The 18527-nt window shown below is 37.3% G+C and overlaps 1 protein-coding gene across 1 annotated transcript; it reads left to right on the forward strand.

The window, feature by feature from the left end:
* The first annotated feature begins 8650 nt into the window (after positions 1-8650).
* On the forward strand, positions 8651-9616 carry LOC109438991 (olfactory receptor 11G2). The gene has a single exon (XM_019719179.2). The coding sequence runs from the start codon at positions 8651-8653 to the stop codon at positions 9614-9616; it is 966 nt and encodes a 321-aa protein (XP_019574738.2).
* The last annotated feature ends 8911 nt before the right edge of the window (positions 9617-18527 follow it).

Genomic DNA, 18527 nt, shown 5'->3' on the forward strand with positions numbered 1-18527 from the left:
GCATAACCTGTTTGTGCTCCTGAGGCATTGTCTTTGCCTGCACCTGGAGGGTGCTTACAAACTGCTAAGGTATGAAGTGGGAACAACCAGTTTCAAGACATAGTGATGCTAATCAGGATAATTGATGGATTCTGTCATGGGACAATCGTTTTGGGGAGTTTCAATGATTATGTGAGTTTCTGGGAAAAAGTTAAAATATCAACTGTTAATGATGTAATGCATTTTTGTGATTGTGAGCTTGCACGTACTCAAAAGGTATAAATTTAGCAGAGAAAATAAACCTGGTGCTTCAGGACCACTGAAGACCGGCCGCATTAGCATATGTGTGAGTGCCTCCTTTCATTCCCACTCCCCTTTTCAGGAACTGTTCGACTCGTGGCGGCTGGCTCGCCACACATAGTATAAACAACAATGAGTCAAAGAGCAAATGTCCTACAGTGGAATACAACTTTAAATGATTAAAACCTTTATATAAATGCAAAAGGTGTTAATGGTGTTATTTACCATTGAGATGAGATGAAAGTGCACCAGAGTGGGAAGAGAAGGTGTTTTGGAAGAGATTTAAGCTCATGAGTCCCACTTCCTTTGAAGGTGTCTCCCTGAGATAATCTCCTTCTCAGGGTTCTATCAGCCTGGTGTATAGGAAAGTGACCCACTTTGTATATTTCAACAAGCTCAATTTCCTCAATATTGTGTCTTTATCTTTCCCTATATCCTTTCAGGCCTATCTATCTATATATCCAATAGGAAACTTTTCTGATTTTCCTCTTGAATTTCATCCCATAACACAATGTGCCTGAGATTGTCTTTAAGATGTTCAGCACAAACTAATGGTATTATTGGTCCTAAAACCGCATTTCACCCTGGAAACCCAATTCTATTTACATGATTTTCATAGGACCTCCCTGAGCTATGAGCTTAATATTGACAAAATGCACATTATTTCCCAATCATACACATACTCAAATGTGCTGAAACTAAATTACCAGGATCTAGTATTTGGATTCCGTAGTACCATATATTTTCTCTTTACCACAATTTTCTTTTCCTCTTTGAAACCTTTCTTACCCATTTATTCTTTTTTTTTTTTTTTTTTTATTCACCTCCCAAGCATTTAGGGCTTCCTATATGCTAAATGCTAGGCCCAGGCTTAGAGAAAAAGAAGTGCAAAATACGTACAGACTTTAGAGACTAAAAAAGACAATGATGACATATAAAGTATATAACATGACTGAGAGAGTATCCTCTAGAGCAAAACTACATGAGTTTAAATCTCAGCTCACACTTAACTAGCTGTTAGCTTCAGTAAATTACATAACCATTTGGTGTGTCAAACCCTCATTTATAATGGGGATTAAAATTTTACTCTATGTTGTGAAAATGTAGTGAAATTACATAGAAAATAGAGTTCAGCACAGAGTAGTAGTCATTAAAAGTTAGTTATGGTGTCAGATAGGAACTAGACTTATTGGGGTGATCACTTCATAAGGTCTATACATGTCTAATCACTATGTTGTACACTTGAAGCTAATATAATATTGTATATCAACTGTAATTGAAAAAATACATTTTAAAAGATTTTTAAAAGTTAGTTATTATATGAAAACAAGTTAATGTTTAGTGGTGCTATTGTAAAGTCTGTGTCAGTACTAAAGGAAGGAAGCGAAGTTCACTTTCTAACAGAGATGAGGTCATGCTTGGGCTGGCCTTTGAGAGAAGAACTGGTACAATGGGAAAGACAAAACTAACATAAAAACCAATGACAGCTAAAAGGTGCAAAAGAACATGAACACATGCTAATCTGTAACCATTGAGAGGATTAGTAGATATTTGGTCCGTCCAAAACGTCCATAGAGACATTTGATCCACACCAAAAGGTCCTTGAAATTTGGTACAATCAAAAACATCCATGAGTATATTTGACTCATGCCAAATTGCCTTGATATTTGGTCCTGTCAAAAAAGTCCACACTTAGAAAATGTTCAAATAGCCAATAATATTTCTCTGGCATGGAACAAATGTCTCCATGGATGTTTCGGACAAGAGAAAATATCACCAAATATCATTGACTTTTGGACAAGACTAAATGTTCAGAGAGGCTCGTTTAACATGCTCTTTCAAAATATCCAGAAAACATAGTTTAATTTTAAGAAATGTAGTTCACACTGTAGAGCTTGTGAGCATGGCTTCTAATACCAGGTTGCCTGAAGTCAAGTCCCAGCTCTGCCACTTTGTACCTGTGTAAGTACAGCAATTTTTTTCAATCTCTATGTGCCTGTTTCCCCACCTACAAATGAGAGTTATAACAATAGGCTGTCTTATAGGATTATTGTAAGTTAATAGTTGCAAAGTGTTTAGAACACAGCCTGCCTTTAAAGAAAAAGGGGAAAAAATCTTTTAAGAATCACATGTGATTTATAAAGAAAAAAATACAGAAAAGATAAAAAAAATTCACCATCTTTAGCTAGACTGACCAAGAAAGAAGAGAAAAACTCAAATAACTAATATCAGAAAACAAAGTGAGGACATTAATACCAACTTTACAGAAATAAACAAAAAGATCGTAAAAGAGTACTATGAACAGTTGTGTGCCAACAAATTGTATAACCTAGATGAAATGAACAAATTTCTAAAAACATGCAAACTACCAAAATAGACTCAAAAAGAAATAGAAACCTGAAAAGACCTGTAACAAGTAAAAAGATTAAAACAGCGATTAAAACTTTTAGATGTCCACATCAAGGCAGAATGAGAAGATCCCTTTGTTTCTCCCCTTAAAGTTACAAGTTGGACAACTATAATTCAACAAAAGACCACTGCTTGAGACATACACACATCTGAGAGATCCATGCATTGAGACATCTGAAGATGGGCATATTGGAATAAGCAGGGGAGGTGGGACAGGGGAAGGACAGAGACAGGGGCCACAGACACAGTCCAGCCCCCACTGTGGCCCCAGCTGAGGTAGTAGCAGTGGAGGAGTTGGGCTGCAGCCTTCACACAGCAGCCTAGAGAGTAGGAGGAGTAGAAGCAACATTACAGCCTGAGTAGCCACTGCCCATTGCAACTAAACTCAGTATCAAAGACAGAAATGCAGCACAGCAGTGTGACAGCCATGGAGTAACAGCCATCATTACTAGCTAGGAGACAAACTTGCAGAGCCATGAACCTACCTACTCACCCTTACCCATCACCCACCCATAGTGGCAGAACCAGTAGAGGCAGAACTCAGTAGAGGCAGCAGAGACACCTCAGATAGCACAGCACTCTTGGAGTCCTCTGATTACAAGGAGGAAGCTCTAGGAACTCACACATCCAGAGCCCCATCATTCACAACAATGCACCCCAGGGGCAGTGCCCTGAGACCTAGGTGACTCGGACACTGAAGGGACACCCACCACCTCAGGGAATAGGAGCTGACTAAGGTGACACCGCCCCACCAAGATCATATGTGGGGTATAAAACTGATAGCAACAAATGAACGAGACAAACAAACAAACAAACAAAAACTCATACACACAGACAACAGTTTAGTGGTTATCAGACGTTAAGGAGGGAGAGGAGATGGTAAAAGAGGGTAAAGCAGGTCAAATATATATGTTGATGGAAGGAGAACTGATTCTGGGTGGTGAACACACAGTGCAACATATACATGATGTATTACAGAATCGTACACTTGAAACCTGTGTATTAATAATTTTACTAACCAATGCCAACCCCAGTAAATTTAACGGAAATTATTTTTAAAAAGTTAATGACAAAAAAAAATTCTCAAGGCAGCCCGGGGGGAAAAAAGACTGTAACCTGCAAAGAAAAGCTCATTAGACTATCATCAGATTTTTCAGCAAAAACCGTACAAGACAGGAGTGTGGAATGAAATATTCAAAATATTGAAAGAGAGAAGCCACCACCCCAAGAATAATATATCCAGTAGAGTTGTCCTTTAGATATGCAAGAGAAATAAAGGATTTCTCTGACGAACAAAAGCTGAGGGAATTTACAAGTCCTGCAATACAAGAAATATTTAAAGGAGCTCTTCTACCAAAAACAAAAAGACGAAAGTACACAAAACTTTGAGGAAGATGGCAAAGACAGATAGAAACAGGAAATTGCAACTCTGTTTTAAAATAAGTCATTAAACAACTATAACATAAAGGATAAAGGGGGGAAAGCATTTTAAAAAGTGTATAACTTCTTCAATTTGTAAATAAATACACAGCATAAAAAGGAATAATTTGTGACAACAAAAACATAAAAGGGGAGGAGGAAAAGGACTGAACTTGCACAGATGAATGAAGATAATATGTAATCATAAGAAAAAGGACTACTGCGTATATGAAAATTTCTTTTACATAAAAAAAATGTTAACCACAAAAAAATCTAGAACTGAGACATACAAAAGAAAAAAAAATGGAAATAGAGGGGAAAAAGTCATAGAATACCACCAAACTAAAATAACAGACAGAAGGGAAAAGAAACAATGGAGACACAGAACTACCAGAAAACAAAAGATAAAATGGCTATAGGACATTATATATCAATAAACACCCTAAATGTAAATGGACTGAACTCACCCATAAAAAAGTACTGGGTAGTATATTGGATCAAAAAACAAAACAAAACGATACGCTTCCTTCAGGATACACATCTTATCTGCAAGGACAAATATAGACTCAAAGTGAAAGGGTGGAAAATGACCCTCCAAGCATATGGCATCCAGAGAAAAGCAGGTGTAGTTGTACTTATATAAGACAAAATAGATTTCAAGATAAAAAGGTAACAAGAGATAAAGATGGACATTTTATAATGATAAAGGGGGAAATTCATCAAGAAGACATAACACTTATCAATATATATGCACCCAATCTGAGAGCAGCAAAATCTATAAAGCAATTACTAACAGACCTAAAGGGAGAAACTGACAAAAATACAATTATAGTAGGGGATCTAAATACACCATTGACATGGATGTATAGATCATCCAAACAGAAAGCCAATAAAGAAATATTGGCCTTGGGGAGGTCAGGTCGCTCAGCTGGTTAAAGAGCAGTGTTCATAACACCAACATCACCGGTTCAATTCCCACATGGGCCAGGGAGCTGCACCCTCCACAACAAGATTGAAAAACAATAACTTGACTTGGAGCTGATGGGTCCTGAAAAAACACACTGCTCCCCAATAAAAATTTAAAAAAAAAGAGTACAATGAAGTACAGATGCTATACAAAAAAAGAAATGGAGATAATAGGACTGGGTGCAAGAAAGGGACCATTCTCCCCAGTTTATACCACTCGGGCACACCAGCCTCCCTGCTTTTCTCCTGACATGACAAACACTCCTACTTCTTGTTCCTTCTGCCTAAAATCTCTCTTGAAATCCTCTTGGTTTGTTCCCTCACTTTTTTAAGCCTCTGCTCAAGTGTTAGGTTTTCTGTTAGGCTTTCTTTAAAACACTATTTAAAATTACAAGTCCTACCCCATATCCAATCCATCCCACTCCTATTCTTCATTTCTCTCAAATGAAAAAAATTTTTAATTTGCTTATTCATTTACTGATTTTGTTTATTTTCTGTTGCTCCCCACCCCCTACTGAATTGTTCTAGGCAGGATTTTTTTTCTGTTTTATTTACCCTGTTTCATCCCCATTGTCCATTTAACATTCTGTAAACATTACTGATTAACCCTATACCAGTCTTAGCACTTAAAATGTTGTTTTTCTAATGGCAATCAAAAGAATTGCAACTGAAATGTCTCTAAATAACAAATTTGAAAATATTGGTGGGGAAAAATTTTTTTCTTCTTCTGCAAAATAGAAACAGGGAATCTAATGGTACATCTTCCTATTGTAGCTATTATAACAATCTCTATAATTATTCCCTAGGAACCTTTTGCAATGCCTGGTTAGTAGAAGCAAAAGAGAAGATAAGAACCTACCTCTGTAAATGCATTGTACCTCAGGGAATAGCAGCGCTTTGAATTTCACTGTAAATAAACAAAATTCAAAAACAATCTTATCTGTTGAACAAACACTTTAAAAATACCAGGGGAGAGGGTCCCAAATCTCGAAAGGCTGTGATGGAAGGAAATAAATATAGATAATAATACCTTCATCTGGGCTTTCATTTTGTCCATAAATATGAGCTTTGAAGCTGGGGGAGAAAATCTCTTAAAATTCTCTATTTGCAACTCATGGCAGGTTACAAACTGGGTCATCCAATTCTCCACAAGTCATTCACATGCTTTTCACTCTGTGGAGTAACATTTTATTCCCCCTCTCTGACTTTTCTTCTCCGCACATATCCAAGAAGTGAGTTAAAAACTTTGCATGCCCTATTACAAATGCTGAATTTTCTGCATAAATGGAACTATTGTCAATTGCTTTCTTCTTGTTCTAAACATGTAAATATCTGGTTAATATAAAATTCAGACAGAAAAGTTTGAAAATATTAATTTTTCTCTTATTTCTCCAAGTCTTGGAAAATACGTTTATCTAATTTCTTTTTCCTTCTTAAGTATTAATGAGTATTGTTTACAAAGAGGCCTGGGGATTTTGTGTGAAAATGATTTTGTGTGATAAATTTCTGGAGGTGGATTTATTATCAATTTTGTTACTAGTTCAATAGAGAAAACATAACAAATCTCTGATTCCACTCATATCTCTCCAACCCATATATTGCTCTCAGTTTCACGAATTGAATGTGTCTTGGTTTTATGTGAAATAATTATTCCTTAAATGACAAAACTGTTCAGTATCTGTGTGCTTTCTGTTTCTTGTGTTTATAGGATCTTCTTTGGATTGTGACTTATACAGTTCATATTCCCAAGAAATACTGTAACAGGAGACTCAAAGAGGGTGAGTACTGACCCTGATTTGATATACCACTGTTAAAGTCCCATTATCAATGAAAATGACTGATTACGATAAGAGTAGGGTACCAACATAGCAGAACATAGGTCAGAGTATAAAAGACAAAAATTAAATGACTTTAAAGAATTCAGTCAAATGAGTTATGAAGATAACCACTAAGACCTGTGTAGCAGCCAAGTGAGATTTTTCTTCAATAAAAGCAGCGGAATGATTTGTGGGCATCCCATAAGTTAGGATATTTTTGAAACATTCATATCAATTGCCTCTTCCATTAGTATTGTATTTTTTTTCTCTTTGCTTCTGTATATTTTGTACTCATTATAATTACTTAAGTACCAGTTAAATGTCCTTAAGTTAAAGGCACTCTATTTTTCATTTCTAGTGAAAGGCCAAGGTTCACTGGCTCCACAGCTTGCTGTCTCTAAATAAAATGACATTTATTTATTCTTTCTCAGATATTATATGACAACTTCAGCTGAGAAAATCATACACATATTCAGGATAAAAGTCCAAAATAATCTTTTTTTAAAGTAAACTTACTACACAATCACAACAGATCAAGGGAGAATCTATGTCTTCTCTGACCAAAAAAAAAAACCTCTGATAATTTGAGAAATTCTGGTACCTACCCTATATTGCCACCTGGTATGATGTGATAGGTTTGGGAAACAAATAGACTTGAACCACCAGATTGCATTCAGACTTGACACATTCTAATAACCCATGAGCAATGAGAATATAAACAGCAGTTCTTCTACTTTAGATGCCAAACATGGTAGCCAAGAGTAGGCTCCTGAGGAAACAAGATATGAAAGCTTTGATTCAGTAGCAACAAACTGGGGGTGGTGGGGAGAACAGGAAAGAGTGAAGCAAGGTATTCCTTGTTTCAAGATTCTCTCAGAATAAAATGCCTAAAATGCATATAAAAATGTACCAGAGGTATGTTTAAAAAACTGAAAAAAGGCCAAACATTGAAAGCAATATAGAAATGCAGTGCATACAAATCAAAACACTCTTCTCTACTTCACAATTTTTTTACAGCAAAATTCGCCAACTCTAATCCTATTCAATAGTCTAGTCACTCAGAGCAGTTGTTCTTCCTAAATCAGGAGCTCCACGTGGCATATTTAGGTCTCACATTCATAGAGTGTTTCAAAATTTTCAACCAGTGCATTTTAGGTACCAAAATATGGGACTCTTCCCCAGGATGGAGAGAGAGAAAGCATTCCTTATATACCAAACATGTTTGGGTATGATCATATAATATAGCATTTATGGCATCACTGTACAATGCCATTAACAAGCACAAAAAAAGAGTATTCCCTGTGCCTTCTCATTGCATCTCAGTGAGACAGAAACATTTTAAATGTCGTAATGGAAGTAATATTTCATTTGGTGTTATTATCAGTATTACTAATTACAATAAATTAGTTTTGCATAATGCTTTACAGAGAAATTTCACACACAGAGATTTGTATGTACTATACTCTATATAGTAAACATATGAGGAAATACACAAATAGAGTTTAAGTGACATATTCAAAGTTGCAAGTCTTGTACATCTTTGTGTTATCTAGTATCCTGACCTAGTGTAATGATTGCCCCAAGCCATTTTTTTACTTATATTATTTGCATGTTATCAAAGTGAAATCACACTCTTGGAGAACAGGTTGTGATGACCACAGTTTTGTTGCTTTAACAGAAACCTCATTTTTTATAAAAATTGTAAAGAAATTTGGTATTTTCAATAACAACTAGCATATTCCTTTAATGTGCAATAACCAATGTCTTCCAGACTTATGAATGTGTCTGGCAGGGAAACCAACTCTGTGAGCCACTTTATCCTGATGGGCTTTCCTTCGAGCCCAGAAATGCAACTCGTCTACTTTGGGCTCTTCTCAGCAGCTTACACATTGACCCTGATGGGGAACACAGCGATTGCCTGTGCTGTGCGGTGGGACCGACGCATTCACACCCCCATGTACATCCTCGTGGGGAATTTCTCTCTCCTGGAAATATGTTATGTCACCACAACAATCCCTAACATGTTGGCCAACTTCCTCTCCACAAGCAAATGCATCTCCTTTGTGAGTTGTTTTGCACAGTTCTACTTCTTCTTCTCTTTCGGGTGTGATGAGGGCTTCTTCCTTTGCATCATGTCCTTTGACAGATACCTTGCCATCTGCCGTCCTCTGCATTACCCACTCATCATGACTAAACAGCTGTACACTGGCCTCATCATCTTTGGATGGTCATGTGGGTTCATCCTCTTCCTAACCCCAGTTGTTCTCATTTCACAGTTGCCCTATTGTGGCCCAAACATCATCAACCATTTTATATGTGATCCTGTCCCATTGATGATGCTGTCCTGTTCTGAAGACACCACCACCCACTTCATTTACTCTACTTTCAATGCTATTTTCATGATTGGCACGTTCCTCTTTATCCTTTGTTCCTATGCTCTGGTAATTCTGGCTGTGCTACGAATGCCCTCAGCAGCAAGCAAACGCAAGGCTTTCTCCACTTGTGCTTCTCATCTGGTTATCATAATCCTGTTTTTTGGCTCTGTTATGGTGATGTATGTTAGTTCTGGATCAGGACACCCAGTGAAAATGCAGAAAATTGTGACCTTGTTTTATTCTGTGATAACACCCCTCTGCAATCCTGTAATTTATAGCCTCAGGAACAAGGAGATGAAGGCTGCCCTAAAGAAAGTCTTTGGGACTGAAATATTTGTTCATAAAACATAAATCAGAAGTCACAGTGAACTAAGTTTTATCACAACCTATCTTAATAAGATATAAGCAAGATAGTTTCCTAGAGAATTCAATAATTCGGTTAGGGAAACCTGTCAATAAAGCCCATTCTCATCTTAAATATCACTCACTACATGATGGGTTAGTCTCATTTTAGAAATAAAATTGTCTTAAGAAAATTGGACTCTTTAAATATAACTGAGTTTCTAAAAGGAAATGTTATCATAATCAGCTTTGTATTTCAGAACTGGAGCAACATATAAGGAAATGACATAGATATAAACTTATTTGGGGATTAACACTGTAAATAAATTCTCCTCCACTGATAGTTACTAAAAGGAAGGATTTCTGTATGAAGAAAGTCCAATCATGCAGGTGTGACCTTATCACTCTACCTCCCAAGAGGGGTACAAATGTTTACTCTAAGGATTTTAAAGAAACAAGCATAGCTTTTAGTACAGTTGTCCATTGATATCCATGGGGGCTTTGTTCTAGGACCCACCTCCCCCAGCCCTTGTCCCCCATGCAGATATCAAAACCTGTGGATGCTCTCAAGTCCCTTATATAAAATGGTGTAGCATTTGCATATAACCTATGTACATCCTCCCAAATATTTTAAATCATCCCTAGATTACTTATACAATCATGTGCCACATAACATTTCAGTCACCAATGAACCACATATATGACAGTGGTTCCATAAGATTATAATAGAGCTGAAAAACCTATTGCCTGGTGACATTGTAGCCATTGCAGTGTTGTAGCACAATGCATTACTTACATGTTTGTGGTGATGCTGGTGTAAACAAACCTACTGTGTTGCCAGTTACATAAAAGTATGGCACATGCAATTATGTATAGTACTTGATAATGATAATAAACTATGTTAGTGGTTTATGTATTTACTATTCTATACTTTAGAGTATCTCTTTTGACTTATGAGAAAGAATTTGCTGTAAAATCATTATGTAGTGTTATGCTGGCAGCAGTTTCGTACATCTCATGTTTACCACATCTCTTGATTAAAACATTTTCTCTTGTGCTGGATTTAATCTCGCATTGTTTTGTACAGTAACATGCTGTACAGGCTTGTACCATATAGCCTAGGTGTGTAGTAGGCTAGAGCATCTAGGTTTGTGTAAGTGTACTCTCTGATGTTCACACAATGACAAAATCACCAAATGATGCATTTCTGAAATGTATCCCATCATTAAGTGGTACATGACTATAATACCTAAAGCAATGTAAATGCAATGTAAATAGTTGTCATACTGTATAATTTAGGAAATAATGACAAGGAAAAACAGTCTATACATGTTCAGTACAGATGCAACCATCATAGGCCTAAGTACACAGTACATATCAGCAACAACGTAATTTTTTTTCCCAAATATTTTTGATCTGTGGTTGGTTGAATCCACAGATGCTAAGCCTGTGGATATGGAGGACTAACTTTCGTAGATAAGAGAGCACCAAGAATAAGAATAGGAATTTAGTGGCTATTGTTTACCTCAAACAGGGTTAAGATAGATGCTAAATGCTGTCGCTAGTGCCAGGCTTAGGGCTGCTCAGCCAGAGATACGGTCTTGCCAAAGCCAGATGCTACTTGTTTGGGCTTTGTGAACCTTTGAGAGGTTTTATGAAAGTCCACAGAATGAGTTAAGGCAGGTTGCTTGTATGGAAAAGCCACTGGAAGTGGTTTGGGTGTGCCTTGAAGTTGGGTGAGGTGGGGGCTCAGGAAATCACTAGGGCAGAGCAGATGAAAGATGATAGTCAATTTGATGGAGACTCAGATATGGCATCTACATGCAGGGAGGAGACAGGCTCAACAAAGAAACAATGGCTTCTGCCAACTCCTCTCAGAAGCTACAAACGTCCCCACAGCCAATGGTAAGTGCAGCCCTGACATGTTATGGTGTCAGTATAGATGGGTAAATGCATCAAACATTTATCTTTCTCGGAGACATTCCCTATGCACTTCAGAGACTCTGGAATCAAGTCTCTTTCTACAGTGACTTTTCCTCCTCTCCTTCTTAGTCTCCCTGATCCTTCTTGCTTTCTAAGATCACCTCTCATATGTGACATTTGTACCCAAGTCCTTGTCTCAGGCTCTGCTTTCAAAAGAGCCCATATCGGCCGGCCCGGTGGCTCAGGCGGTTGGAGTTCCGTGCTCCTAATGCTGAAGGCTGCCACTTAAATTCCCACAGGGACCAGTGGGCTCTCAACCACAAGGTTGCTGGTTCAACTCTCACAAGGGATGGTGGGCTGCACCCCTGCAACTAACAACAGCAACTGGACCTGGAGCTGAACAGCACCCTCCACAACTACGATTGAAAGGACAACAACTTGACTTGGAAAAAATCCTGGAAGTACACACTGTTCCTCAATAAAGTTCTGTTCCCCTTCCCCAATTAAAAAACAAAATCTAAAAAAAAAAAAAAAGCCCAACTGGTAATATAAGTGGCCCGAGAAATCAAACCCTCAATATGAAATCCTGAAAGACGGCAGCAAAGACTCCAGTGCAGGGGATATGTCAGATGGTGATAACCCCTAGCACAGAAGAGCATCATGCTTGCTAAGACTTTCACCTGTGATAAAATGGGAGGAAGCACAGGTGGAGGGGAAAGGACTGGATATGCAATAGCTCTAGCACTAGAACGGACAGAGACAATGGTAATTATAAGAACTGTAGAATTGGGTGACTTTCATTTCCTTGACGTATTTTAGAAAAAAATGAAAAATTCAGATCAACTAATTATCAAGTCAGAGCACATCTCCCCTATAATAAAAGACAAGTTCTTATATTTTGCAACTCCTGCTATTAAGAGGCACAGGACTTGGTGGGACTCGTGATATTTAGGAGGCAGATTAAACAAAATTTGTTGAATATGGCTCTGACACATTTTGTTGAATAATGCTCTGACACAATTTATCGAGTAACTGACTTGAAAGACTGATGATTTTGAGTGGGCCCAGAGCAAAATGAAACTTGTGTAATAGGTTCAGGCTGCTGCCTTGCTGCTCAGGCTACATAGATAACAGTACGATGTGATAAGCATCATTAGAGTTGTAGAGCATTTTCTTAGACTCTTAGAAAAAGGCCATGCTTTTTATTGCATAGAAATACTCATTGTTTGCAAAGGTTATCCTGATTTCCATTGGTGGGGGGGGGTAATCAAGTGGGTATGCAAACAGAGCTTCCCATAATAAGCTGGATATTGTCACATCCACAAAGTCATAAATTCAGTCAAGACCAGCAGCAAGTCATAATGCATTGGAAATGATTCATTAATGAATGCCTCCAGGCAGGTTCAGAGGACACATCACCTATCTCTGCTGTACCAATACCTCGTCCTTCATTTATACCTATGGCTTCATCCGGTGTTCCCAACAACAATTAAATAACGGAAGAAGTTCAGTCCTAATTCATGCATAAGTTGACTCAATATGTTCATGTGAGCCAACAATAAATGGCTGCTGCATTCAGCCTAAATCAGAGGTTGACTCTAGATGATGGTGAAGGCAAACTCTTCCAGTGTACAAGTAAACTTAGTTGTCCAGTTATATGATGGGGGGGGGGGGAAGCCCAAGACAAGGATATGCATGGGCTCTTAGGCTGTAATAAATGGCTTTTCTAGTCAGTCAGGGATCTGGAAGATTGAAAAATTAAAGATAGGAAGGAGGCAGTGGATGAAACTGTGGGAACGCATGTAAAATCTTAGTATTTCATATCAATGTTCACCACAGTGGGTGAACTTGAAAGCCAAGTGGATACAATGATTTATACTTCATGTCAGGCAGCTTCTGTCATCTGTCATCCAGGTGCTTGTACAGTATGTTCACAAATGGAGGAACCATACTGGTAGGATTGAGGCTCTGCATAAGACCCAAAATATGGGTCTCCTACCAAGGTTGATCTAGTTATTGTAACTAACAAATGACCAGCCAGCCAGCAGTAGAAACTGATGCTGAGCCATCAGTATGGTACCATTCATCGAGAAAGGCAGCCAATCACTCGGTGGCAAGTTGGTTATATCAACTCCTTCCTGTATGGAGAAGTAATGATTTATCCTTTCTGAAATTCCCACTTATTCTGAAGACAGGTTGCCCTTCCCTTTCTATTCTAGTATTTTTTATTCACAAATAGAGATATTTTTCAACTCTACATCTTACATGTTATAAATATATAATCTCAATGTATGGATATGGTCGTAAGCACAAGATCAAATTATAAATGATGAAAACAAAGGGTGATAAATATGAGTAAATTAAAAATAACTTTGGTTTAAAAACTACATATATTGAACAGGGAAATACCAAAAATGGTAAAGGTTAATATTCATAAAATATAAAGAATTCTTTTAAATCAAGAAAAATGATTTAGATACATAAATAGAAAGGAAAGGGAGAAAGGCTAAATGACCAATAAAATATTCTTTTAAATCCAACCTCATTACTAACAAACTAAATACACATTAAAATAATGAAACATTACTTTTAAATATTCATAATGGTAATTTTTAGAAAGAAGTATAATTGTGTGTGTGTGTGTGTGTGTGTGTGTGTGTGTGTGTTTGAAATGTGATGAAAATGAGCATTCTGAAAATCTGCTGGTGAGAATGTAAGCTAGGACACCACTTATGGACAGCAACATAGCAATATGGCAAACAAAAGCCTAAAGATTATATATACATTTTGATCAGCTAATCCACTTAAAGTAATTCATTGTAATGGAACATCATCGCAGAATTATAATAGAAAAAGACTACAAACTATCTAAATGTCCAACAGGAGAAAACTGCTTAAACAAATTATGCTGTAGCCATAAAATGAAATACTATGCTCCTATTAGTGATTAGGTAGACCTAGATTTACTAACATGCCAAAAGATTCACTCTAGTTTCTATATTTTAAAAAGTATGTTTCAAAGCAACGTGTAGGATATAATCCAATTTTAATGTAAATATAAATAGAACAATAAACACCAAATAAGTTTACACCATTTTTTGTTCTGACTTTTTAGGTTCCTATAATGATACATAGTCTAACTTGCACAATTTAAAAGGTATTTTAAAATAAATCAATATTTTGGGAGAATGTAAGAGAGGAAGAAATCATAAAACAGTGCTCTAAAGACAGTGTGAACATAGATGAAACAGTGGAGTGAGTGAGGAGAATTATGGGTATAACCGAGGCATTTTCAGCATAAACTAGAGTCTACCTGAGCCACTGCCTCCAGGCCTATTAAAATTTTATTTCTTCCCAACTCCGGGTTTCACCACTCAGGCTTGAGAATAAGAATCATATCAATGATGCACATGAAACTCTCAAAATTCCAGAAAATTTTCAAAATTCAATTAATTCACTTTCATTTGGAAATTTATTGTTTAATATACAGGGCATGTATGGAGGAAACAAGAGGCAGCATGGTGAAATTAAGCACTATCTATACCAACTCCAAAATTTTAGATATCACCGATCTAAAATCAGGTATGAAATGACCAAGTATGTATACTTGGCTACTTTTTCTTCTGCCCAAGTTCCACAAGGGACGTACTAACCCTAAGAACCCTTACACGTGGCCTAGGGAAGACGGTACAAAGATAGGGACCTGGGTGTCGTGGGACATACTGCCCAAAGCAGAGCTTGGTCCAACATAGCCCTTGGGGCTTAGCTGCCATATTTGCCACAACATCCTACCTGCCAAAAAGAGGGCCTGACAAAGTCAGATTTACCCCAAGTGCATGACTTCCTGCCAATGGCTTTTCGGTCCAGTACTGTTTTCTTCCCAGAGTTTGAATCCAAATACTTAATCAGGACGTGGTTTCTCTTGGGTATTCCTAACTTAAGCAACAACTTCCAGGTCCAAAGTACATTTTCTCTTTAGTAATAAAATGTCCTGTTTGGCTTAAGTTTAGCATTGTCCAAAAGTTTAGCAATATCCAAATTGCCTTTGTTTAGGCCACCAAAAAAGTGAGCTTTATGAGCTCAGCTACCCACCAAAAAGCTGAGTGGGAGAAGAGAGACAATGAGATCATTGGTGACATCACAGAGCTTCTGTTGCCATGGCACAAATTCTAGGAAGAAAACAAAGAGAAAGGAAATCAGAGAATGGAAAGAAAAGAGAGGAAAATATAACAATGAAGAGTTAAAGAATAACACATAAGTCTAAACTTACTTTTGGGGAATTTCTCTGAAATATCAAGAAAAATTTAATTTTTTTCAGAATAACTGTCTTTCTTGGAGAAGGTGACACATCACAGAGGACTGGTTTCTGAGGTACTTCTGAAATGAAAAAGGGAAAGAACTGATTTGGAAGGTCATATACTAATGGGATACCAACATAAGTATTACTCATAACAAAATATTTTTAAGAGATTATACCGAGATTAGACAGCCATCGTTAAAGTGACAAAGAATCAATAGTTTTTCAAAAGCAAGTCATTTGGGGAGAAGGTTTAAAAGGAGCCTCCAAGAGCAATATAAAATCATCAGTGAGTCTAAGATTTCTGGATACATCAGTGATGCTTCCAAAATGGAAAATTAGAGCATTCTTAATTTAGCACTAGGAGAAAAAACAGAAAGTTGCAGGCAGTGGTAAAAGGACCTGGTTAACGTTACTCAGAAGTATATACCCCCAGTTACTTTCTAAGGAACTGGTGAACATTGAATAGAGTGGGCTGCTCCGCTGCCTTTGTCAGCTTGGATTAAAAACATTCTGGCTAGCTGCTTCTACCTTAGACCTCTGTGCTGAAACGACTAAAGCTTGGAGAAAAGAGAAGGAGCCTAACATGAGTTATAGTGTCTGACAGAAGAAGGTACCATCTGAACCTGGTCTGACCCCCATCTGCCTATGAACCATGCCCAAAAGTTCAAGTATACTTCACAATCAGTGTGAGACTGCCAGGTATCTACTGAAGCAGTGAAGAATAGGAAGGCTCTAACGATCTGCCCTTGCACAGTTTTTGCTGGAACATTTGCCAAAGTAGCTCATTACCCTGAAAATGCCTTGTGCATAAGGATTGTTTTAAATAAATCTGTGTTCACAGTGGGCACTCATTTTTCTGTGAAATTTGTTGTACCAAGATAAACAGGAAATTATGTCATAGAGACTAGTTCCTGAAGACCTTAACATGTATAGTATTTGAAGTAAAAAATATTAAAAGAAGCCATAATAATAATATAAGTTTTCCAGAGTGACCAAAAGTCATAACAATGACCAGGAAACAATAACAGGTAGAAGCCATAGGCAGATTAAATAAAATTTTTCACTTCAGGCATCCTATTTGCTGAAAGAAAATAACCAAGCTGAATTACAGCCAAATAAAAACTCTTAGCCTCTGTGGGCTTCTGTTTCATCATTTTAAAATAGTAAGACTATCTTCAAAAGAATTTTGTGACTACTATGTGTTAGATAATCCATGTGAAATCTGCTGGCACAGCAATCGGCACATAGCAGGTATGAAAAACTATCATCTAAGCATGGTAACACTGGGTAGAGTGTTTATAGCCATTGGGATGGAGGGAAGATCATTTAAAAATGTAAAAAGACATAATTCTTGGGTTGAAGGTATGAGAGGAAACTCTGAGTGTTAAATGAGACCCCAGGTTTTCTCTTTTTTTAAATTTATTTTAAGTTGACATACAATATTATATTAGTTTCAGGTGTACAACATATTGATTATACATTTACATAACTTATGAAGTGATCCCCTGACTAGCCTAGTACCCACCTGGCACCATACATAGTGATTACAATATGATTGACTATATTCCCTAGGCTATACTTTACATCCCTATGACTATTTTTTATAACTGCCAATTTGTACTTCTTAATCCCAGGTTTTCTTACATTCATGAAGTCTGAAAGCCACTGGACAGTTCCAGCAGGCATCAGTTTTTGCTTCCAGGAGTCTGCAAGGTGATAGAGACCAACTTTTAATAGCACTATATGAAGTGATAAAGATGGGCAAGGAGGCTACTTTTAGTGAATGATTGAGAAGATACTCCAGATTTGGGGATTTGTTGAAACAAATTTTAAATGTCATCGAAGACACATGCGAGGGAAGGTTGTTCCAGGAGCCCCGAAGCAACTTGGTGACATCCAACATGAGGCTGTTTTTTAAAATCCAGAACTTGTCTGGAGGTATCAGGTGAGCTGTAAACCAGAGGGACCATTTCTAGGCAACAGTCTCATGGATTCGGTTTTGAGTTCATCACTGGAAGTAAAACACACTTGGGGATTGAGTGATGCACCATGATTGTCCCTGCTGCTCCTGAGGAATGGCCTCCAGGGACAGTATGTGACCAGAAAGAAATGTAAAATAAAATGAAGGGAGAGTTTCTTGGCACACTATTGCTTTTTGTGTAAAAGCTAAAGAGAGTCCCTTGTGAGGCTCAAACTGTGGCAGTGTTATCAGGAATCCAAAGGATGGCACACCCAGGATATCTAAGAGGGCACAGGTGGGAGACCCTCGACTGCCTGCGTGTAATGTTTCTACAAATAGAGGATTGTGAATTTTCATTGGCATTTTTATCTCTAAATATATATTTACATTATATAGAAAGTAGTATGCAAAATAATATATAACTTTTTACAAAGACTTCATCTTCTTTGCAGAACATCTCAAATGTCTATCCAGAATATACTATTTCTTTCAAATCCCATAGGAAAATCTGAGCTAACACTTCTCTGTTTTGCATTATCTTTCAGATACAAGATGACAGAAACCAGTGGCTTCATATCACTTCTGAGGAGATCAAACATTTGTAAGTAGTGGGTATTTATTTTCATTAAGTGTAATTAAGAGTTAAGAATCCCTATTTTTCAGTGAAAGGAAAAATCAACATGAAGTCCTAGATAAAATCCACAATGACCCAAGGCAGGGATTAAAGGACCCTCAGC

The sequence above is a fragment of the Rhinolophus sinicus genome, linkage group LG03, assembly GCF_036562045.2.
Source record: "Rhinolophus sinicus isolate RSC01 linkage group LG03, ASM3656204v1, whole genome shotgun sequence".
NCBI lineage: Eukaryota > Metazoa > Chordata > Mammalia > Chiroptera > Rhinolophidae > Rhinolophus > Rhinolophus sinicus.